Genomic DNA, 25715 nt, shown 5'->3' with positions numbered 1-25715 from the left:
TGACCAACACAACAAATCGCGGGGAAAAAACAGCCGCAGTCTTCCTCGACTTCAAAAAAAACGTTTGATAAGATATGGCACGACGGACTACTGCACAAATTATTCAAACTCAACACACCTCCGCAACTTGTCAGTCTAGTTCAGTCATTCTTGTCAAACTGATCGTACTCTGTAAGAGTCGGATCGGTTTTACATTTTCTAACAAAATATTTTGCACATTTTCGTGATTTTATAGTTCCACCAAAAACCAAAATCGAAGAAGTTTTATTGCCCCAAAACGGCGATGACGAACACGAAAAATAAAATGTTTAAAAAAAACACACATACATCAATGTTAAATCTATACATTCATCGCTCCGCTCAGAATCTAAGATATAATATTTTGTAATACCTTTTGAACAAACATGCGATATTACTTTTTTTAAAAGAAAAAATTAGTTAACCAGGAAAAAAAATTGAGTTCAGGTAATTAACTACCTAATGTTTTTTTTATATTCATATTTAATGCGCTCACAGTATCTCGATATTTTTAATAACGCTTAGTGGATATGGGCATGAAGTGAGTCCCCTCCACCTCACTTTGGCCAATTGACTTCAAACCAGCGTCAATATTTAGTAAACTAATTGGTTTTTAGAATTTGCAAATAAAAATTGTAATTTTGGCGAATTCTTTTGCAAATTAGGTCAGCTATATATCAGCATTAATTTGCTAATTATTGACGCTGGTTTGAAGTGAATCGGCCAAAGTGGGGAGGGGGGCTTACTTCATGACCATTTTTTAATGGATCATGGAATCGGAATGACCTACGTATAATACTTTGATGCTCAGTACAAACAACATAAGTCAAAAATGTCTAGTTTTCAGGAGAAGCAATTTAAAGTTTGAAAAATGTTGTCAAATCGTGAATGAATTAATGATTTACTTTATGTGGTTAAATATGATACTTGTGTGACTATTTATGCATCTGTATAGTATCCGATGAAACTTACTTAAAATTTAAGGTTTTTTTTATTTCAAATTTTCCACAATTCTATAAAATTTGAAAATTAAATTTTATATTTTAGTTGCCACCTCAATTATAATTCTTTTTCACTAATCTACTACCCGATACCTATTTAGGAGGGGTTGATAGGGCGTATTATATCGAAAATAATTACTTTACGGGAATAACTCTCAAGCTTTGTAGAATTGTCGGATTTTGATGACTATTTTTTTATCTGAAAGAAGAAGACTTCCTACAGTCCGCATCGGTCTCTGATTTTGTATTTTATTTCAAATAATTGTATTAAAAAATTTGTAAAAAAAAATGTTTTTTATCTTGTATTTTTTTCGATATATTATACAATTTGAGAATAAAATATTGAAAAAAGAGATCAATGCGGGCTGTAGAATATTTCCCTCTAACAATTAAAATTTTTTTTTGAAATTTGGTTGATTTTACAAGGGGGTATCGTTATTCCCGCAGAGTGTATTTTTGAGGACAAAATTGCATCGGCACCGGGCGCCTTAAGACAATAATATCTGACTACTACCATGACTTAATACTTTAAGACTACACTATTACCGATTGTTGTTATGACTTGGCATACAACTTACTAAAATATTGCAATGGCATCCTCCCACATTATTAAATAATGAAAATATATACACATACAATTATAAAAAAACTATCACTGTATATATTTCAAGAAAAAATGCTTTTACTTTTATCAAAAATATGTCTACAAATTATAATAAAATTAACATAATATTTTCAATTTAAACAAAATAAAATAAATTAGTGCTTCAACTAATAGAATAATAATAGACTGTATTCTTATGTATGATAATAAAAACAATAACATTTTAAAATTAAAATTACCAAACTTATTTGTAATATTATAACATGAAACAATTAATTTTAATAAAACAAAATAAAAAAACGATCTCAGTCTTAAAATTACATTTTAGCAACGACTTATCAGCAATATCTTATTGTTTTATATTTTATTCTCCATTAATACTAACTTCATCGAGATCCGGATCATTATCTTGAATATCATTTTGTTGTTTTCAACTCTCTTTAATTAATATAATGTACCAAATTTTATTTACCAACCATTGCGTTAAAAACGTTTCGTTTTCAATATTTTTAATCAAATAAGTTACTATAATAATATGGAGGTAGTAATAAAAATATGGTAACAATAATATTGTGTTTTCACTCGGTACAAATATCTTAAGCCGTATTAAATAAAAAATAATATTTTGGATATTTCATAATCTACAATTAGTGTTTTCATCAGTTACACGATAGTTTATTTAATATTGAAGATTTATTATATACTAGGAAGTAAACAGTTTAATACAGTTTAATATCAATATATATTTAGTAACTATGTTTGTTATTAATATTATAAATAAAAAATACAATTTGTAAAATTTTATTTTGTGCCAATTTATGAAATTTACATTGTTTATCAAAAATATATTATGCAAAATGTGTTGATAATTTTATTCTTTTTAAGTTTCTACACATACGTTTAGTACACCGTTAGTTGCGATTATCGATATTCCATTTTAATATTAGTATTCAAAAACCAAAACAATAAATTAGAAATTCACATCTAGTCTTATGAATATAAATATTTTTATGCCTACCACAATTGAACAAAAAAAATGGTTGAACAACGGTGCTCTATTCAAAGTAAATTCGTACCAACTGATCAATATTAATTTATAAGAAGGTACATGATTATAAAGATTGATAAATTGCTTTTTAATATTGAAATAACATAGGAACCGGGAAGTGGCGGGAACTATCCCAGAACAGGTAACATTAATTATTGAAGTATATCAATTTGTTAAATTATAATGTTATTGGCATAATAAATTGCTTGTAATTATCATTATCCCGTGGGCCCCCCGGGAGAACAAAATAATTCAATTTATAAGTATCTGTGCAAAGCTGGTGTACAAGACGTACATCATATGGCTTAAATTGTACCGGTTCCCTATGAGTGAGCTAATAGTTTGGTGGCCCTGAAAAGGGCCGTTTTAAATATATGTTGTTATTCGACGGTAAATGAAGTAGTCCCCCGGTCAAAAAGTTAAGCTTTCTTCTCTGTCTTCTTTGGCAAGAGCACGGCCTGGATGTTGGGCAACACACCACCTTGAGCGATGGTCACTCCGGACAACAATTTGTTCAATTCCTCGTCATTTCTGATTGCCAATTGCAAATGCCTGGGTATGATACGGGACTTCTTGTTGTCACGCGCGGCGTTACCGGCCAACTCCAAAACTTCGGCTGCCAAGTACTCCATGACGGCGGCCAGGTAAACCGGTGCTCCGGCTCCGACGCGCTCGGCGTAGTTTCCCTTTCTCAGCAAACGATGGATACGACCGACCGGGAACTGGAGTCCGGCACGGGACGATCTGGTCTTGGACTTGCCTCCTTTCGCTTTTCCTGCTTTGCCTCTTCCGCTCATGACTGATGGTTTGACGACTGTTTTGTATGGAACTCAACTGGTGACTAATGAAAATTAAGTTTTGCTCCGCACATTATATAGGCAAAAATAGGAAAACATTTCTGCTATTGGATGGAACCAAACAGTTAGACGAAGAAACTTGACACCGTTTACCGATCAATTACTACTTAACGATGCGGTTTTCAATCGGCATTTCTATATTTTTTTTCGTAAAGAAACCATTGTTTCCAACCATCAAGTAACCACCGTAGAATCCTGTTTAGTCCGTCATACTTAGTGCTATTTGACCAATAAATGAACGACGTATAGCTTTGGTTTGGTAATATATATACTCGTTTTTCGCCGTTTTAAGCATCATTCAGACCGAAACGTTCCAGTTGTCAACAAGTAATTTCAACTGTACTTATCGACATGGCTCCAGGAGGTAAATCCGCAGGCGGTAAAGCGATGAAGAAATCGTCCGGAAAGGCTCAAAAGAACATCACCAAGTCCGACAAGAAACGCAAGCCCAAGAGGAAAGAATCGTACGCCATCTATTGCTATTGCTATGGGTGACGGCCTGTGGCCTAATGGGAAGTACCAGACTTATGTCTTTGTCTTCCTGTATGATGTAATTCTCGGAGTTTTGGCTTGTTTATTTAGGTGTTATTTTTTGAAGTAGAAAGGTCTTGATTTACATATAGGGTCTTCTGGGTCTGGTACTCCTAATTTTTGAATGTGTGGGTAGAGGGATCTTGTGTTTTTATTAAACATTATCGTAGTGGCTTTCCTAGCATCTTCCTCTATTGACGGGATTTTAGTTATTGCGAGTAAGGATTTGTTTGACTGGTATGGTGGAATGGCTGTTATTGATCTTAGTCCTACGTTTTGCACGGCTTCGATCTTCTTCCAGTTTGACCTACTAATTTTAGGCCCCCATGCAGGTGCGGCGTAGAGGAGGATGGGCCTTATATATATTTTAAATAGAGATAGTCTTGCATTAATTGGGATATGGCTTTTGCTATTTAGCAGCGGATAGAGTGCCGCTCTTGATCGTTTGGCCTTGTTAATTATCGCCAGGTTAGGTACGCCATCTACATCTACAAAGTGTTAAAGCAAGTACATCCCGACACCGGTGTTTCCTCAAAGGCCATGAGCATCATGAACAGCTTCGTCAACGATCTGTTCGAACGCATCGCCGCTGAATCCAGTCGTCTGGCTCACTACAACAAACGTTCGACCATTACCAGCCGGGAAATTCAAACTGCCGTCCGTCTTTTGTTGCCAGGTGAATTGGCCAAACACGCAGTCAGTGAAGGAACTAAGGCCGTGACCAAGTACACTAGCTCCAAATAAGTCCGTTTTGAAATACGACCACAACTCCATTAAAACGGCCCTTTTCAGGGCCACCAATTTCTGTTTTCTATTAATCGATATTAGTTGAACTGACAATTCGCTTTCAGGGGAAAACCTTTATAACATTTACAGTAAAATATTGACGTTAAATGCGTAAAATATATATATCATCGGCAGTTGACACCAGTGTCTTCGACATATCCAAGATGAAAAAAAAAAATTCACTTATCTAAATCATAGATACATTTATCTGTATAGAATATATCATTGTTACCGGCAATGTATAATAATCAAAACACTCGATGTCATCTAAGAAATCCCAGAAAACACGAAATAATAAGTAGAGTTGCACATTTTACACGTCTATAATGCAAACTTGGGTATTTCAGAATTTTTTAACTAGGTTACGCAATTGAAGCAATATAGGTACCGACAAATCCTGGATTAAATATATTTTTCTTATCAATCATCAGTAATACAAACATATTTGTAACAATTACTATGTTTACGGGGAAAATGACGTATTTATCAAACTTCCACAAAAACTAAACATTACCGCCTGTACTATAATACGTTTTATACGTTGAATTATTCGATTCCCGACGGTCAATAGTTATAAGTATATAACCAAGGCGTGGATTGTAATGCTCTAAAAAATTTAATTTATGCCCTTAAAATATGCATTTTACCGCAAAAATGACTTTAGAAATAAACTTAAAAATACCGTATTCATTTTTTGATGATTTTTTTGGGGGGGGGGGGCATTGCTTAACACAATATTTATCCCTATTAAAATTACGAACATGAAATAAAAACATACGCCATACGACCGTGATGTTACACGAACTCACTAATTATTTGTTATTTATCTGGTACGGGTGACATATTGAACAAATATGCATAAAAACCAACAAAAATTACCCAATAATTCTAAAAATAAAAAAACGTCGAAATATGCAATAAAAATGTAAATCAAAATTTTTAGCTTTGAAGCAATCGTTACACGAAACGAATTATGTACTTGGAAAGCACTGTTTAAGATCAACCAGAAAAAAATGCATTTTGCATTGAAATGCGCGCCCTAGTTATAACTATTATAATTGATTACTACCTATTCCTTATACTTACCTACAGTTTACAAATAATATGATTCCATATTAAAATTTAAAACAACATTCAATATAAAAGTGAGTTAAAAAATATAAACCTTTAGGCTTTTACAAACACTATATCACTCTAAAATAATAATAATAATAATTTAAAATAAATTACGTTTTATTAAACAATGATATATGTGACTAAAAATATTAATAATATTTGTAAAAGCCAAAAGGCTTAAATTTTAGATTCTGAGCGGAGCTATGAATGACTATATATTGAGTTTACAATGATGTGCGTTTTTTTTTGTGACTGTGATCATGGTTTGGAGCAATAGAACTACTACGATTTTTTCCAACAGTATCTTGTTCGATGGGAAAGTGAATCTAGTTGGTGCATTTGGAAGTCAAAATTTAAAATTCCCAATAGTTTTCAAAAGCGCCGGGAAACACAACGTACAAATTAAGGAAAAACGGGAATGTCTACGCAAAATCGGTTTCGACAAAATCGATTTTGATTTTTGGAGTGACTCTAAAACAAATTACCACGTAGATACGTAGATGGCATTTTCACTATATATTTAAATTATCGTTTTCTATACACGATACAATTTTCAAAAAATATTGATTTGTTTTGAACTGCTTACAGACATTCTCTGTTTCCAATTGTAATACAAGGCAAGATTGTTACAATGACATTTGAAAAATATTAAAAATACATAAGCACAATTTTTTTTCATAAACATTTAAATTTTGATAACATTTATCATATTTTAAATTTTAAAATGTAGTATAAAATGTTCAACTCTTATAGCTAAGGTTAGAAAACTTACAAAAAGTCTCAAAAATATAAAAACACAGTTTTTTTTTATAGGTATTTTATGTTCAAATTTGGAGGAAATTACATATTAAATAATCAAGAATAAAGATGTTAGTTATTTTGTTGTTGTTTTATAATATTTATTCAACTTACCGGCTACTGTATTAATAATAAATTAATAACAATACAAAATATATAATATAAAATATCCACACTGACAAACCGTCGCCGCCCAGAATCGTTTTTCGTGTACAATAATATTATACATTGAATTGAAATTTAATGCCATCCATTATACAGTGAACCACTTGTAGCCTACTGCACACAGCAGAGCGAAATCCACTAATCCACATTTTTTCTTATATATTTTTAAACTTTTATATTGACCATTTATTTTGAATAATAAGTACCTACAATACTGAATAGTGATGAAATATAATATATTATATTCATAATGAAGGCTAAACATCAGGCGATAGTCGTGTACTATAATACAAATTATATCACAACTTTTAGAGCATTTTTTTTTTTTAGCGGTCATTTGTTTTATAGTTACATCAGAAATTGAAAATCAAAGCATCACTTCGATACTTATCGTGTACACAGACACAAAAAAATAGAAAAACAACACACATCATTGTAAAATTATACATTCATCGCTCCGCTTAAGATCTAAAAGTATCTCGCAGAGTAGAAAAAAATACATGGACTTATTCGAAATGTACTATAAATACGGTTTTAAACACGTTTTTTTTTATTGATTTAATACAAAATCAATATGTAAAGTGCCTGCTGTTTTAAGCAAACCTTGTATTGCACAACTGTCCATATTGTCCGAAATGACCTATTATAATGTTTATAAATATGCGAACTCTTTCGGCAATCATAAAGATCTTGTACGGGGGGGGGGGGGGGATATTTTTTATTACAATAATAATTATTGGGGGACGGAGTGGCCGAGCGGACTAAGGCGTCGGCTGCGATGCAGCCGATCCGGGTTCGATTCTCGGCCAGGAACGGCATTTTTCTTCGGGCAAGTCACGGTGTCCGGAGAATCAAGTGCCGCCGTCCCCCACCCGGGCATGGCAGATACTTACGGGTGCCCAATCAAAAATCTGCCAAACCCAACACACACGTGTTCCTCCCCCTACCGACAACACTAAAGTACAAAAACCCAACCAGGCTAATAAACCTCAGCTCAACATCATCATAAAAACAGAATCATTCATAGATTTGAACATTTACTCGGACAATTTCATCATCAATAATATCACAGTTCGTCCAAACGTTCAAGCAGCAGTTCCTCCAGTACACGCTATGACCAAGAGAAAAAAGAAATCGCCAACCCCATCAGGAAAAAGAGGCCCCCAACGAACCAAAGACAAATCACCGACCCCATCATCTGAAACCACAAACTCTGCAGACAGCTGGCCCGATAGCCCAGCATCAACATCTCGCTCTCCGACACCTGACCTTTCTCAAAACAATACCGCTGTTAACGAAAATAAAACTTTCCGCATACCTCCCATCTTCGTCCAAACTTGCGCTTCACATCCATGGCGGATGATAGCAAAAACTATGTATACAGTACAAGGGCTTGACGAAGTTACCGCGAAAACTACATCAATACCACTGCAAATTCAAATTAACTGCCCTGAAGAATCTTCCTTCAGACTCGTTCAACAATTCATGGCCACCAACAAAATCAACTATCACACTTTTGCATTACCCGATGAAAAATCTCTCAAGATTGTTATCAAAGGAGTCCCACTTGACGTCACTGACGTAGAACTTACGGAAGAACTCGAAGAGTTGGGTTTCAAACCAAACTTTGTCAGAGCATTTGCCAAAAATGAAAAGCGACTTCCGATTCACATGGTCTCCTTAAAACGAACAGAGAATGTCAAAGAAATCTTTGAAACAACCGAACTATTCTACGTCAGAGTCAAAATAGAGTCATACAAGTCAACAGGTCCCGCACAATGTTTCTCTTGCCAACGATTTGGCCACTCATCACTTCAGTGCGGGCACTCGCCAAGATGTGTAAAATGCGGAAAAAACCACCCTAGCAAAGAATGTACAAAACCGAAAGAAGACAGCCCAACCTGCTGTAACTGCAATGGCAAACATACTGCTAACTATAGGGGCTGCCCCTACTACACCAATACTTGCAAAGAAAAAACCGAACAACCCAGAGAAGTCATAAGAACCAAACTCATTCAGAAATCCATGCTCAAAGTACCACCAACAAATATACCAGTATCTACAACACATGAAACAGCCATAGAAACAAATACAAGATCATACGCGACTGCAACAAAACACCAAACGGAAAAAACCGAAATCACAATTGACACATCAAAGCTCTTACAAATAATTAGAGACCTCCTTACTACAGCTCAAAAATGTGAAGACGTCACATCAAAGAATGCAGTCATCACAACAGTCCAAAAAATCATCAACGCCATACCCACACCCCATGATGAATGAATTCAAAATCATCTCATGGAATTGCAACGGTATCGGAAACAAAATACCAGAACTCACCACATTTGTAAAACAAAACAAAATCGACATAATCCTACTTGGTGAAACCCGACTAAATCCCAAAAATAAAATATCAATACCAAATTATCACGTTTACCGAACCGACCGCCCAAAAGCACCAACCGCTCCCTCTTCAGGAGGCACAGCAATTTTAATACGGAAAAACATAATCCATCAACACGTCACGCTACCAACCACTGTGGAATCTACCACAGTACAATTGAAACTCAAAAACAAAATAACACAAATCACGGCAGTATACAAAAGTCCTAGTGCAAATCTCCACCACAATGACCTAGACATTCTAACAAACCACAATGGACCCTTCATAATAGCCGGAGACTTAAACTCCAAGCATCCGAGCTGGAACAGCTTCTCAACAAATACTGCAGGCAGAAAATTACTTCGTCACTCGGAAGCAAACAATTATACAATTGCTGCTCCTGATTCACCGACATATTATCCATATATTCAAACTCATCGACCAGACGTCCTTGACATCATACTACTGGATCTACCGTCAATTCAATATACGATAATAAATCACAATGACCTGTCGTCAGACCACAATCCAATCCAATTAAATTTAAACGCATCACCAATCTCAAGCAATCCTCCTAAAACATTAAAGAAAACTAACTGGGCCAAATTCAAATCAGAACTCTCCCAAATAAAAATTGACCGCGTTCAAACACCGGAAGAAATTGACAACAAAATCGACAATCTAACAACCACCATTCGAATTACACAAGAAAACGCTTCCTACACTCTCAAACCAAAACAAATCACATCCCAACTTCCTGACGAAATAATGCTAGAAATAACAACCAAACGGCAACTTAGAAAAATGTGGCAATCCTCCAGAGACCCGAGAACAAAACGCCTATACAACGCTCAAATTGCATACGTTAAAAACTTATTAATTGAACACAAACAAACGCAATGGAACGCTTTCACAGAAACGTTAAACTTTCAAAACAAATCACTATATCAACTAAATCGTCGTCTTCTCAATAAGAAAGCCGCAGATACACCGCTACAAACAACCGCTGGCCACAAAATATTTGAAGCCGACGAAAAAGCTGAGCTATTCGCAGACACCATGGAAAACCAATTCGCAGGAAATTCAGGAATCGACCGACAAGAAGTAAACGAAATCATCACAAAAATAAATCTTGACCAGACTACATCCAACATCTACATCAATCCCAAGCAAGTCCTAGACATCATCAATAAACTACCAAATGGCAAAGCACCAGGATTTGACAACATATCGAACACAGCACTCAAAAACTTACCAAACAACATTATCACACAAATAGCACACATTTTCACGGCATGTCTTCGAATTTCCTACTTCCCTAAGATATGGAAAAAAGCCACTATCGTCATGATTCCAAAACCAGGGAAAAACCACTCTATCCCAGAAAACCACCGCCCAATATCTCTACTTTCAACCATTTCAAAAGTATTTGAAAAAATTATCCTAAGAACTCTACGAACATACATAAAACCTCGGGCGGAGCAACACGCTTTCAGAGAAGGCCACTCAACCACCACACAACTTTTCCATCTATTCAAAGAAATAAAAAACAACCAAAAACAAAAGAAATACACTGCTGCAACATTTCTTGATATGGAAAAAGCTTTTGACCGCGTATGGCACGATGGTCTAATCTACAAGCTAAAAACAAACACTGAACTTCCAATAGATATAATTAAATTAATTAAATCATTCTTATCAGATCGTTCGTTCCAAGTACGAGTAGTTGACCAACAATCAACGACAAGACAAATACAAGCAGGAGTACCACAGGGTTCCTGCCTTTCACCTCTGCTCTACATCCACTATATAAATGATCTCCCACTTCTCGACAGAATACAAACATCCATTTTCGCAGATGACACCATGTTCCACACAGCCCATCAAAACAGGAACTACGCAATATGTCAACTTCAAAGACAAATGGATCAGACCATGATCTGGATAGATAAATGGAGACTTAAATTAAATATAGACAAGACCGAAGCCATTATATTTGGCAGTAAACAGAATAAACATCTTCGACAAATAAAAATCAAAAACCAAGCAGTCAAATGGAAAAACCAAATAAAATACCTCGGCGTAACGATGGACACAAAACTGACAATGAACGGACACTTAAAAACAACTACACAAAAAGCAAAAGGAGTCAGAGCCTCACTCTACCCAATACTGAACCAAAATTCCCCGATTCCGCTAAGGACCAGAATCCAACTATACACCATCTACATTAAACCAATCCTCCTGTACGCATCAGTTGTTTGGGCACCTCAACTTAGTCAATCAAACTGGCAGAAGCTAGAGGCTGTCCAAAACATTGCACTCAGAACAATAACCGGAGCACATTACCTAACCACAAATGAAGCAATAAGACAGTCAGCCGATATTCAATCTATTTCGGAAACAATACAGTTGGCAATAGCTGTATTTCTACATAGAGCTTCTGTATCAAGATTCCATCACATTCGGGCTCTGACCCAATAAACTATGTCTTACTGACAAATCGTCCAAATACTGTAAGGCAAACATGAAATAAGAGAGAAAAGGCAAAGCCTGGAGCTCTATATAGGCCTTAGGCCGTCCTACAAAGGCAACACAAACCTCAGCTGTTGAAGCTTTACTCTTAATAAAAAAAAAAAAAAAAATCATAATTATTATGTTCAATACAATTGGTGGTCCTGAAAAGGACCGTTTTATAATGTAAGGGGAAAAGAAGTAGTGTGTATTGCTATCACTTCTTTTTGGGAGCTGCGGTTTTCTTTATTGGAGTCTTCTTCTTCTTCGGTTTGGGTTTGACGGCGGCCGGCTTTTTCGCTTTGACCGGGGCGGCTTTTTTCGGCGTAGTTGCCTTGGGTTTGGTTGCAGTAGACTTTTTCGCTTTTTTGGCTGCTGGCTCACCAGCCGCGGGTTTTTTGGCTACAGCGAGCTTCTTTTTCTTGGGTGTTCCGGCGGCTTTGACTTTTTTGACGATCGATTTCTTTTTTTTCGCTACAACGACCTTTTTCGCCTTGACCTCCGCCACGGGCAGCTTGAAATGTCCCGAAGCGCCGGTTCCCTTTGTCTGAACGACGGTACCGTTGGCGACGGCGGCTTTCAAAAACTTTCTAATGAAAGGCGCCAACTTGGCGGGATCGACTTTGTAGTTGGCGGCCAAGTATTTTTTAATGGCTGGCAGCGACGAACCCTTCTTCTCCTTGAGCTCTTTGATAGCCGAGGTGACCATCACGGCGGTGGTCGGATGCAACGCAACGGTAGTCTTCTTGGATTTAGAGGCCAACAACTTCTTCTTTGCAGGAGACTTCTTGGCGGCCGGCGATGCGACGACTGGTGCCGGAGTTGTGGCAACGGTGTCGGTCATTGTCGATGATGAAATTGTCCGAGTAAATGTTCAAATCTATGAATGATTCTGTTTTTCACTGTAGTGATGGCGAGGAAAACACAAGTTTCTAACTATATACAGTGAACCGTACCGACTAGTAAACCAGTGTAATTCGCGTCGTCCTCCGGGCTACGGTTGTACAATCATTCTACACAAGAACTCAGTTGAAAATTGTTGTAAGACTCTGGTTTGGAACTATTTCGAAAGCTAACTAAATTCTAAACGATTGCCGACGGTTATTGTATCGCCAACCAGTACCAAGAAACCACTACAGGTCGTTATTTCCACTCTTCCTACCGGGTTTTCGTAAACCATACTCAAAGGTCTGTCGTATGACTGAAACCAGTCGAAAATTGACAAAAATATTTTTGACGAATTCTCCACGAGTTTAGCGACACCATAGAATTTTCAGATTTCTAATTGACCGATTTTCCAAAGAACAGCGGCTGTTCGAAAATGACGGTTTTAGGACTCTGTTACTGCACGTCGTTTCCGAGTGAAATCTTAACAAGGCAGACTTTATCAATAAATCTTGTATTTCAATCGTACTCGACCTAATCATTACGAATAAATAATTATAGCAACACATTGTTAAAGGATTTTGATGGAAACTCAATATTGCAAATGTGCAACAATTTAATATGTTCATTTGTAAGTACTTTTTGTCAATCCTACCGATGGACCTGATTACGCGTTTTAATATTTAATATTTTACACAATTTTAAATTTAAATAAATAAATTATCTTAAGATAATATTTAACAAATTAAAATGTGGCCTAATCGAACTCAAGTAGTTATATTAACAATTTCAAATCAGTTTACAAAAGTCTAAACACGTTGGTCATCAATTTTTGGACTTTATTCGTGAACTCAATAATTATAGGAAAAATTAAAAATTATATTTAACGTTGAAATTACAAAAAGTATTATTTTATATTTGTCTTCCATTCATTGTTACATTGAATAACTAAATGTTTTCGCATTTTCCGAACGTAAATGCTCTTCAAATGTCAGAAAACAGAGTTATGGAAACGAAAATGACCTCTCTGATTTAGTGATGTGGTTGGTGCGGTATACTACCAAAAAGTCTGAGGCATACAAAGTCAACGGTGAAAAAGTCCGGTTTTTTTTTATATGCATTAGATTTTATAATACTCAATTTAATTAAAAAATAATATTACGTATATTTTATTTGTATGTTATAATTATTTCGATTTTTTGATATGGGTCATGCTACTAAGTACATTACATAATAATTATAATCATTGCATTTTTTTTTTCTTATAAATTATTTTAAATATTATTATGTATATATTATAATAAACCGGACTTTTTACCCCGATTCTCGCCTATTTAAAGTAGGTACTAGTCGTTTCTTGAATGATCTTCAGAGAAATCTCTCATAATATGCGAACTTTCCTATTCTACTTCTGAAATTGGTGATATTTTCTCCAGAATTTTATGACCTTTGTACTTTTCAAAAACTTTTTGTTGTTTTAAAAGTACAGATTTTCCTTGAATTCCTTTTGATTTTACCACTTGAATTACAGCAAGTAAATCAGCTAACGGTAGGATTCTGATAGAAAAATTAATTTGTACTTTTAATAGGTCAAAATCGAAGTCCCAGTAGTTTTAAAAAGCGTGGGAAAAACACAAAAAATTGTTATTTCTACACAAAACTTTTTTTTTTTGGTTTAACACAAATACTAATAACCGTACAAACTTTAAATTTTCACCAAACATATCACTTTCCATGAATGGTATCATATTTTAAATATTTCGACTTTTTTTGAGTTATTTATCTATATGAATATTCTTCTTGAATTCAACAAGATACTTGCTGCAACGCTGCTGCTCAAATTGCCTGTAACAAAATTATCTTTAATAACAATATATTTACTGGGTACATCTATATCTGAATCTAATTAATAATAATCATAATTTACAAAGTAGGTAATACCTATGAGTAGATGTGGAGAATTTACGGAAAAAAAATATCGGTAAAATTTACCAATAAAGTGATAAAAATGGTAAAAATAGAATCGAAGGTTGAATAATAAAATAAGATCAGTATAATAATAATTGTATTGGTAATTATTATCGGTTGATAAAAATTACAACTAGGAATAGGTTTGATTGCATTTGATTAGAGGGGCCACAGAACATTTTTTCGGGTAAAAAAAAAATTGGTAAAATGTACGGTACTTTTTTTACATGTAAAAATGTGGCTAATTAATTTATAGCACTCACACCTCAACCAATAAGTAGTGTTGAGCCCAATTAATATCAAAAATATTATCTAGATAAAATACAATTAATAAACATAAAAACATATTAGAAATACCTACCATAAATTCATGATGTTGTTCAGCCTGTAAACTTAAGGGGCAATATTTAGGCAATACGCAATTTCGTCGTCGCCGCCCATGTGAAGTCGTGCTCGAGTTTTTTCTAGTTTACAACAACTGACGCCGCCGCGGGAATTGCTTTCGCATTACTTCTGCGACGCCGCAATCGTTTATTATACATTAAAATGAGGTACAATATTTATGTATAATGTTTAACACCTATGTTTTTTTTTGGGTCCTCTAAGGGCGCACATTTAAATTAATTGTACATGTTATAAAAGATACATTGTTGGCTGAAGGCCTGCAGAGTTCTCGACCCGCCAGTCTAGTCTTCTCGTTCTGTTGTTTTTTTTCTCGGCCCGCCTTGATAGTCAGCCAGCTTTTAATCTCGTTCGTCGCGTCTTCTCCTTCCGATATTGTGGACTGTGCGTATCGCCGTTGTTGGTTTCCTAGTTTTTCTACTGACCGTTGTTGTTGTTGTACTCGTCATTCCGGGAGCTTTGCGGTCTGCGGTACCTCATCGCATCCGAGGCCACTCTCACGCTCAATCGCGATCACCCGGACGGTGACCAACCGTGCTGTGGGTGTCCTATTAATGCCCCGGGGCACGCCTGCCGTTGTGGGGCAGTTTCGGATGATGGTACTGAGGCGCTGGGTGGTATGACTGTACATACAGTTTGCCTTCTGTGCCTCCCCCGTTGGCCGAAACGGAATTCTGTTTCCAGTCGGCACCACATGTAGGTGGGGGTAGGACTCTGCCGACCAGTGTGATTGTACTTAGCGGGTACCGGGCCATCTACGCACGCGCTGCTTGCACAACGGTACCGCCGACCAAAAATAAAGTGTCTGATTCTTAGTGAAAACTTTAAGTGTTTGTGAGAGTTTTTCCTGTACGGGTACCTTAATTATAACGTATAACTAATTAGTACTTTGTAGCGTACACACGATCGTAAAATTTCAGTTTCAATTTTATAATAATAGAATTGTGATTTGTGTATTATTTTTACAGTATTTACTCCTTACAAACTATTTTTACAGTTTTCTCAAATAGCGTAAGAGTGTAGTTTATAATTTCGAAAGAAGTGGGTGTCCTAATTTAAAATGGTTGGTGGCCCTGAAAAGGGCCTTTTTAAGGTATATTGGTCAATAATCGATTTAAGCACGTTCTCCGCGGATGCGACGAGCCAACTGGATGTCTTTCGGCATGATGGTGACACGCTTAGCGTGGATGGCGCACAGATTGGTGTCTTCGAACAGACCGACCAGGTAAGCCTCGCTAGCTTCTTGCAGAGCCATGACGGCGGAGCTCTGGAAACGTAGGTCGGTCTTGAAATCCTGGGCTATCTCACGCACCAGACGTTGGAACGGCAATTTGCGGATCAACAGTTCCGTGCTCTTCTGGTAACGACGGATTTCACGGAGGGCGACGGTTCCGGGACGGTAACGATGTGGCTTCTTCACTCCTCCGGTGGCGGGTGCGCTCTTACGTGCGGCTTTAGTGGCCAGCTGCTTCCTGGGCGCCTTTCCTCCGGTCGACTTGCGGGCAGTTTGCTTGGTACGTGCCATCTCGTAACCGTTTGATAATAGTCAATACAAAACTTTAGAGAGTGCAAATGAACAATGATGCACAAAAAATAAAAACACTCTTATATATACACGAATCGGAACCGTATGCGTCGCTACCATTGGTCGGAGTACTGCGGTTAGTTCATGAGTGGGAGAAATCCGATCGAGCATTTTGATTGGCCGTGCGTGCGTCGTAAAACATATAAATAAGACGACTTTTCATGTTTTCGGGATCAGTCTACGGTCAGCGTTCAGAACAGCAGTCACACTCAACTAAACATGACGGGACGCGGCAAAGGAGGAAAAGGTCTTGGCAAAGGAGGCGCCAAACGTCATCGTAAGGTGTTGCGTGATAACATCCAAGGGATAACCAAGCCCGCCATTCGTCGGTTAGCTCGCCGTGGTGGAGTGAAACGTATTTCTGGTTTGATCTACGAAGAAACACGGGGTGTGTTGAAAGTGTTCCTGGAAAACGTAATCCGCGACGCCGTCACATACACCGAACACGCTAAAAGGAAGACAGTCACCGCCATGGACGTCGTCTACGCCTTGAAGCGACAAGGTCGTACTTTGTATGGTTTCGGTGGTTAAGAAGAATAACTATTACGGCATGTGTCAAATTCTGCGCAAAACTCGCTCTATCATCTTAAAAAGGCCCTTTTCAGGGCCATCATATTTTCATTAACTTGCTTTTCCACATCTCATCAAAAAGAACACTAATAATCATTATATTCGATCTCTTAATTTTTGTTTTTAGCAACTACGGGTATGTGACGTGGTATGTGGACGTGTTTTTTACCAAACATTCCAATTAATCTATGATGCGATAAAATATGGGAAAGTAGACTTTTAATTTAAGTACCTGACCAACTAATTTAAATCGGTTTTCAGAATTCTTTATGAATTTAATCAGTTGATATGTCTAGCAAAGAAACCGTTTAAAATCCGATGCGGCGCAGGTGTTAGACAAAAACAAAAATTTTGTAAGTACCAAAAAAGTTCTATAGTGCACTACCTAAAGTAGATTTATTATACAGTTCCGTGACTAGCAATGTGAATTTTTCCGATGCATATGTTACTCAGTGGATGTATAGAACACATTTACGTTATAACTTATAACTAGGGCAATCGCATTATTGCATTGAAAAAATTTAATAAAATCAAACATAATGATAAAAAGGTTTCCGTGTATAAGAAAAACGATCAGTCAGCCTATGATATTACCAAGTGTATTTGATGATATTAATGTGAATAAAGTAATTCATATACAACCTATTTACGTGGAGTCTTGTTTTCAATTTTCAATCCTTAGCTATAAAAGTTGAACATTTTATACATTTTTAACTACAAAATAATTATTAAATTATAAATTTGATAAATTTGAACTTTAAATGCTTATAAAAAAAAATTGTGCTTATGTATTTTTAATATTTTTCAACTACTATTGTAACAATACATCAGGAGCCTTGCATTGAATTTTCACGTTTATTACCCAACAAATAACATTTTATTGATATTTATAGAAAAAAAAACTAAAAAAATTGAAAACCGACAATGTCCGTAAACAGCTCAAAATAAGTCAAAATATTTGGAAAATGTTATAGTGTATAGAAAATGCTAATATTAACCTTGGAAATTTGTTCCATGGTCATTTGTTTTAGAGTTTCACCAAAAACCAAAATCGATTTTCTCGAAAACAGATTTTGCGTAAAAATTCACGTTTTCCCTTAATTTTTCTTTTGTTTTTCACGTCGCGTTTGAAAACTACTGAGAAATTTGACCCCCCAAAGTACCAACTAGATTCACTTTCCTATCAGAAAAAAAGGTGATGACAGAGACAGACACAAAAAAAATAAAAAAAAAACACACACACATCATTGTAAAATCAATACATTAATTGCTTCGCTCAGAATCTAAAATTATATATGAATATTGCTTATATTATTGCATTACACAATAAATAATTTTTTTAACGTTTCTTAGCGACCTTAATGCGATAATCGCTCCATAGAAATATTAATAAAATAATAAGTATTACAACAAATATATACATTTGTTCACTGCTACCTTTACTTGCTTTTATTTTATATATTAAGTCATATAATCTTAAATGTAAACGAAAATTATGATAAATAGTTAAAATTGCAGTAAAATATTTTAAAAGTCGCCAAATTTGCATTTATTGCAATATAATTTTTTTTTGTTTAAATTATGAGTTTAACGAAACATATTTTAATCTCACTCGGCAATAAATACAAGCATTTACAAAAAAACATGCAAATGCACCAACTTCACTGCCCCAGTTATAACACTTTCGCCCTTATATCGTGTTATTTCCGTCTTACGTTCGTGCGTAGTAAGTAAAGTTATGGTCATTCATTTTGAAATGTATACTTTCGTAACTTACTTAAGAATAATAATATCAATAAAAGCCTACGTAACAAATAATCTTGCATTTAAATTGTATAATAGTGAAATTCACTCTAATATCAAAAATAATAGCACACTGACACTGGTGAACGTAAATTTACTATGACATACGTGTGTAAAGGACAACGCATGCCGGCATTACGTCCTCTTAATTAAATGATTCCTATCTAACAGAACGTGAACTCTGTAACTATAATTCAAACTTAAAAGTTTCAATTTATATTATTTATAAGATTTAGTATTTACTATACGTTCAGTTGTAATCGATTTTACAGGCGTAATACGGTCAAGCCCGGGTTATTGGGAGGGGGGCAAGAGGGGCACGGTCATGGGGCACATTGATTTTGGGGGCCCATCTTTATCCCCAAAATATATTTTTTTAACGCGTCCAATAGTTTTCCAAAAAAAAATTATTATTTAAGTAAGTAGGTCAATTATTATTAATAATTATAAAATAATATTATTCTCCATTTTATACCAAGAAAAATAACTATAAATAATCAACTACGTTTGTCAACAGTTTTGTTTGTTTTTTTTTTTTTGAGCATTTTAGATTACCGATTTAACTATTTAAGTATACAAAAAAGGAGTTATAAGAAAAAAATATGTAGCTTTGTAAATTAGGTATTTCAGTTAAAAGTATTAATGCATATTAAACTAAACTTTAGAGGACCATAGTTATTAACCTTGGGAACAAAAATTGATCATTCGACTTTCAAAATATTCAGAAAAAAAGTTTTATTATAATCCATCAAAAATAATAGTGGTTACCATATTTTGAATAAAGTCGATTTAGTTATAAGCCCGGGTTATTGGGAGGGGGCAAGAAGGGCACGGTCACGGGACCCATCTTTATCCCCAAAATATATTTTTTTAACGCGTCCAATAGTTTTCAAAAAAAAAATTATTATTTAAGTAAGTAGGTAAATTATTATTAATAATTATAAAATAATATTATTCTCCATTTTATACCAAGAAAAATAACTATAAATAATCAACTATGTTTGTCAACAATTTTGTTTTTTTTTTTTTTTTAGCATTTTAGATTACTGATTTAACTATTTAAGTATACAAAAAGGTAGTTATAAGAAAAAAATATGTAGCTTTGTAAATTAGGTATTTCAGTTAAAAGTATTAATGCATATTAAACTAAACTTTAGAAGACCATAGTTTAAAAAAAAAAACCGCGTACAATGACATAATATGATACAACCAGTATATTTTTTGTATTATAAAAAATTATACAATAATATAAAGTCGTTAATATGTAACGATTATTATGAAGTTAATAATAAATTGGGGCCCAATTGATCCGGGCTTGAATACGGTATAAGATTAATAATACATTGTAGATAATTTGTTACATGACATAAAATCACTGCCAACATTTAATGCTAATAGTTGTTTATTTCCAAATCATTCAGGGTAAATATTATTAAGTTAAAATAAATACCTACAAATTAATGGTTCTACAAATAATTAATTGTTTCAGAAATCAACGTTCAAAGTGTATAGGTTACATGCGTCTTTTTTAAACTACCTCGTACAATATAATATTAAATATAATATGAAATAAATTGTTAAAAATACCTTACGTGTATCAGAATTAAAAAGTTATGCCATGTTATTTGATAATTTAACACTTCAATACAGTTACGAAAAATGTTAGTTTTAAAAGACTACAAACACCTCGATGTTGGATACGAGCATTTGACTAGGGTATACCAAATTCTTTACGGGTCCCACCAGACCGTTGGAAAACTCTTAATGATTTATGAACATGATCGATTTTAATATGTAGGTATATGAAAACTATTTCCCCTCAAAATAGCAAGCGACTAGCATGTACCAAAAATCGATCACATGTGTTGAAACTTATATTTTGCAAACAACGGGTTCTGGAGCCAAATCGCATGAACTATTACGTTCAGAATAGTGTGAAGAGTCAAACAAGTTGAGTTTCACCGAAAAAAATGCAACGTTTCAATTGGAAAATAACAAAATAACCGAGGTCATACTCAGTGAACAAACTCAGTCGTAACTCGTTTAATAGTCGGTACGGTGCTGTGCTTATATATTTTTTTTGTAAATTGTGAACTAATCAGTTGTTGCCCAGTGTTCATCCCGTGCAGACGTTAGCTACAACATTAGATTGGCGCATATCGACGTACACTATGGGCGGCCGCAGAGGCAAAAGGAATCGGACTCCTCCGGTTACCGAACCGAAGAAACTCCGAAACGGGACCTATTCTCCGCCACCGCTACTGGTTACCACATCACAGCGGCAGCGTGCTGAACCACCATCGCCAGATCAATCGGACTCCGAATCGCTGTCAGGCGAATCTTACGCCTCATCGGTAAATTCTCGACCAACCAGCGATACTTCGGAAACTGACAGGCAAATGGCCAGTGTGTCCGCACCTTCTTCCACACTCTCATCGGGTAAGTCAATCATTATTACTAATAATAAGTTAATCCAAACTCTGGACCCCTCCACCCCAAGTTCACCGATAACCACGTTGCCACCGCCCTCTCGCAGTTCTAGTCCACAGGCCAAAACAAATATTCCTCCGATCATCATTAACTCCAACGACTGGCGCAAATCTGCCAAAACTATACTAGAAATAACTGAACTCAACACAAATGACTTTACAGCCAAAATCGACTCTAAAGGCTCTGTCCGCCTACAGATGAAATGTCCTACAAATTTCAGGAAAATCCAATCAGCGTTGAGAACCAATAAAATTGCGTTTACCTCTTTTTCCCTCCCTGAAGATCACACCCTTAAAGTGGTCATCAGAGGAATACCCACTGACATAGCTGAAGAGGAAATCACTGCCGAACTTGAACTCCGAGGGTTCACGGTCAATACTGTAAAACGCTTCGGTGCAAACTCCCGTCCACTTCCTATGTGTTTAGTCATCCTGACCAAAACTCCGCAATCTACGACTATATACCAAATTACGTCTATGTTTTATCTCTCAGTTAGAGTAGAATCATTTAAAAAATCGGGTCCAGCGCAATGCTTTCACTGCCAACGTTTTGGCCATGGCTCAAAAAACTGCGGCCACGCACCACGCTGCGTCAAATGTAGCGGTAATCACTTGGCCAAAGAATGTACCAAACCAAAACAAGATCCGCCATCTTGCTGCAACTGTGGGGGTAGTCACACGGCCAACTTCCACGGTTGCTCACACTACCTACATGTTGTAGCGTCATCGAAGCCTGCTGTAACTAAACCACCCCCACCTACACAATCCACTCCGGCCTCTATCGCTCAGCCGAAAACAAATACTAGTTATGCTGATGTCGTAAACTCAGACAAAAACCCATCTTCCGACGAAACAAAAATAAATCAAATCAATATCGATGAAATAATTACTCTACTCACTGACCTACTCACCGCCCTTACATCTGATAGCGACCCTAAATCTATTATGGTATCAACAATCAAGTCTTTCCTCTCCCTACTCACTAGTCGAAATGGATAATGAACTAAAAATTATTCATTGGAACTGTAACGGCATATCAAACAAAATTCTAGAACTTCAATCGCTAATTCAAAAAATCAGGGCCGACATTATTTTACTTGGAGAAACCAAACTAAACCCAAATACCAATATCAAATTTAATAACTTCCACATATACCGATCGGATAATGAAGCGCGACCAGGAAAACCTTCATACGGGGGCACTGCCATACTCGTCCACAAACGCATAATCCACCGCCAAACTATTTTAAAAACATCAATGAAATCTACGTCAATTGACATATCAATAAACCAACACATCATCCGTATATCTTCAGTCTACAAACGTCCTGGCGTCCCGTTCGTCGACAACGACCTCCGTGTGCTGCTAAACGGCTGCGATTGGTTCATAGTCGCGGGCGACTTAAACGCAAAACACCCGCTTTGGCACAGCCGCTGCATAAACACAGCCGGTCTAGCACTTCACAACTACGTCCAAAACATGGACCTTACAGTCGTAGCTCCTGACTCGCCTACCTTCTTCTCGTCAATACCAAATCACCGCCCAGATGTACTCGATATCGCCCTGGTCAAACTTCCACACCTATCAATATCATCTACATCATTAAATGAACTGTCATCCGACCATAATCCAGTTCTTCTGCTACCCAAACGGAAAGCCCCCGGCGAAGATCATATCACGAATAACGCACTTAAAAACGCTCCGAATAATTTTATTCTCAGGCTAACGCATATATACAACGGTTGCATTCGACTTTGTTTCTTCCCGGACGACTGGAAAAGAGGTCAGATCATAACCATACCTAAACCGGGGAAAAACCACGCTGACCCCGTTAGTTACCGTCCTATCACGCTCCTACCCACTATTGCCAAGATGTTTGAAATAATCATCCTCAGAAAACTAAAGTGCCAAACTGAGCACCTGATCAGAGATGAACAGTTTGCCTTCCGTCGTCAACACTCTACCGTTCTTCAACTAATTAAGCTCACGGACCAGCTCTGCAAAAATCGAAACGACAAAAAATTCACTCCGGCTATTTTTCTCGACGTAGAAAAGGCCTTCGATAAGGTCTGGCACGAAGGTTTACTCCACAAGCTATTCAAAATTGGTACCCCAATCCACTTAATTAAGCTTATCCAATCGTTCTTATCCGACAGATATTTTAACGTTCGTGTCGATAATTCTGTCTCCAGTAACCGTCCAATCAGAGCAGGTGTGCCACAAGGCTCCTGCCTGTCACCATACCTATACCTGATATACACAAACGACATACCTGTTAACGCTAACAGCAGTCTCGCTTTATTCGCCGACGACACCATGTTTCTAGCCTCAAATCGTAACCCTAAATACGCAATTAATGCACTTCAAAGGCAAATTGACCTGGCCTTAACATGGTTCAAAAACTGGAGGCTAGGCATCAACACAAGTAAGACAGTAGCTATTTTGTTCAACAAAAACACCACGTTTAATTTGAGTCAAATTACCATGGCAGGTGTACCCATCCCGTGGACAAACCATGCAAAGTACCTTGGAGTCACTTTCGACAAATACCTAACATTCAACAACCACGTCAAAAATACTCTCGTCAAAGCGCGTAGATGCAAAAATATGCTCAACCCAGTCCTAAATAGCCGCAGCCCAGTGCCGCTCAAATCCAAAATTCAAATCTATCTCATGTACATAAGACCTCTCTTAACATACGCCGCCGAGGCCTGGGGCCCTTGTATTTCGCCATCTAACTGGAATCTCATTGAATCAGTTCAGACCAGTTGCGTACGGTCCAGTGCTGGCCTCTTGAGATTCGTATCAAACCAGAACATTCGTGACTCTGCCAGAATAAAAATCATACATGAAGTAGTAAAGGATAATTCAAAAAGACTATTCTATCAAAACACCTTCTCAAACCACAATCATATTAAAAACTTGGGCCGTGATGAAGCCGTATCGACAATAAGATCAACTCCTAAAATACGACCATTCGATTGGTCACAGTCATAGTATACCTAAAACTACCTTCAATATCATTCATCTCTTAATAGGCATCCGCCTGAAAAGAGCACATAGACCAATCTATGGTCGTCCTACTTGCAATGCAATGCAATGTGAACTAATCATTTTAGTCATCATTTTCATCAGTCCTACACCACTCAACTTGCAGCCAGCTTCAGCAGCAGTTCCTCAAACAGCCGTATTCACCGCTTTCAACAGGGCATCAGCGCCCACGGTTCACACCCAAACCGTCACCAAATCAGCCGTTCTCACGGCTCTCAACAGGGCACCAGCGCCAACAGCAAGCCGCCGCGGAAGCGACGTCGACGTCAACACAAATCAGCCGTTTTCACCGCTCTCCGACCGGGCACCAGCGCCCTCACATTGCCACAGCATCTCCTCCCCAACATCCCACACCCACTGAAATGACCAGGAACAACAAACGTAGGAAGGTCGGAGACCCCTCGACCAAACCACCTCCGAAAATACCAAAACAACGATCAACTCCCCCTTCCCCAATACAATCTAATTCCAGTACTTCCGACTCTGAAACCATAGACTCTTTCTCCGACTCTAGCACCTCAACCCACCACTCCCTATCATCACTTACTTCCGTACACTCAGTAAAAACTTCACTCTCAACCGCCCAAGTTCCGTCCAAAACTCCTTCAATCTCCAGACCTCCACCTATCATACTGAGTTCCGCTTCCTGGCGGAAGGCCGCGCCCACCATCTATTCACTCCAAATTCCGCCTAATCCAAAAGACTCTATTACACCTAGGCACCGAATTCCACACTTTTTCTCTCCCCGAGGAACGCTCTGTAAAAATCGTTCTAAAGGGCATTCCAACCGATATATCTACTGATGAACTTAAAGACGAGCTAGTTACTCTAGGTTACTCCGTGAACTACGTCCGCCGCTTTGGCACCCCTGAAAAACCTATGCCGATATGTGTAGTGCACATCGCTGCTAATCCGACTGCTAAGGACATATTTCTTCTGACAAACTTGTTTTACTTGCAAATCTCAGTTGAACCACTAAAACCTTCTGGACCCGCTCAATGCTTTTCCTGTCAACGTTTTGGCCATGGCTCTCGTAACTGCGGTCACCCACCTCGGTGTGTAAAATTCGCCGGAAACCACAATGCAAACGCCTGTCCAAAAACTCTCGAGCAACCTCCGACATGCTGCAACTGTAGT

The 25715-nt window shown here is 36.9% G+C and overlaps 5 protein-coding genes across 5 annotated transcripts in view; 2 read left to right on the top strand and 3 right to left on the bottom strand.

The window, feature by feature from the left end:
- LOC132940663 (uncharacterized) overlaps positions 1-17270 on the top strand; it is a 75947-nt gene extending 58677 nt beyond the window's left edge. Inside the window, exon 6 of the mRNA XM_061008373.1 lies at positions 16868-17270. Within this exon, the coding sequence (XP_060864356.1) occupies positions 16868-17195 (328 nt within the window). The 3' untranslated portion in view covers positions 17196-17270. The remainder of the gene's footprint in view (positions 1-16867) is intronic.
- On the bottom strand, positions 3029-3500 carry LOC132942034 (histone H2A). Its single transcript, XM_061010317.1, has one exon. It carries the CDS (start codon positions 3466-3468, stop codon positions 3091-3093), a length of 378 nt encoding a protein of 125 aa, XP_060866300.1. The 5' UTR covers positions 3469-3500; the 3' UTR covers positions 3029-3090.
- LOC132942028 (histone H2B-like) lies at positions 3840-4852 on the top strand. The gene is made up of 2 exons (XM_061010312.1): positions 3840-3992; positions 4533-4852. The coding sequence occupies exons 1-2, from the start codon at positions 3880-3882 to the stop codon at positions 4801-4803; spliced, it is 384 nt and encodes a 127-aa protein (XP_060866295.1). The 5' UTR covers positions 3840-3879; the 3' UTR covers positions 4804-4852.
- LOC132942021 (histone H1A, sperm-like) lies at positions 11987-12726 on the bottom strand. Its single transcript, XM_061010306.1, has one exon. The coding sequence runs from the start codon at positions 12666-12668 to the stop codon at positions 12042-12044; it is 627 nt and encodes a 208-aa protein (XP_060866289.1). The 5' UTR covers positions 12669-12726; the 3' UTR covers positions 11987-12041.
- On the bottom strand, positions 16153-16633 carry LOC132942027 (histone H3). Its single transcript, XM_061010311.1, has one exon. The coding sequence runs from the start codon at positions 16602-16604 to the stop codon at positions 16194-16196; it is 411 nt and encodes a 136-aa protein (XP_060866294.1). The 5' UTR covers positions 16605-16633; the 3' UTR covers positions 16153-16193.
- Positions 17271-25715: the final 8445 nt, after the last annotated feature.

Source organism: Metopolophium dirhodum, chromosome 3 (assembly GCF_019925205.1).
Source record: "Metopolophium dirhodum isolate CAU chromosome 3, ASM1992520v1, whole genome shotgun sequence".
In the NCBI taxonomy this organism is placed as follows: domain Eukaryota; kingdom Metazoa; phylum Arthropoda; class Insecta; order Hemiptera; family Aphididae; genus Metopolophium; species Metopolophium dirhodum.
Note: the sequence above shows the minus strand (reverse complement) of the source record. Positions and strands in the feature narration are given on the sequence as shown.

Coding starts and splice junctions, on each gene's coding strand:
- LOC132942034 (XM_061010317.1), bottom strand. CDS start 3,468: ATGAGCGGAAGAGGCAAAGCAGGAAAAGCGAAAGGAGGCAAGTCCAAG.
- LOC132942028 (XM_061010312.1), top strand. CDS start 3,880: ATGGCTCCAGGAGGTAAATCCGCAGGCGGTAAAGCGATGAAGAAATCG. Junction 3,993..4,532: donor AAGCCCAAGAGGAAAGAATC/GTACGCCATCTA, acceptor TCGCCAGGTTAG/GTACGCCATCTACATCTACA.
- LOC132942021 (XM_061010306.1), bottom strand. CDS start 12,668: ATGACCGACACCGTTGCCACAACTCCGGCACCAGTCGTCGCATCGCCG.
- LOC132942027 (XM_061010311.1), bottom strand. CDS start 16,604: ATGGCACGTACCAAGCAAACTGCCCGCAAGTCGACCGGAGGAAAGGCG.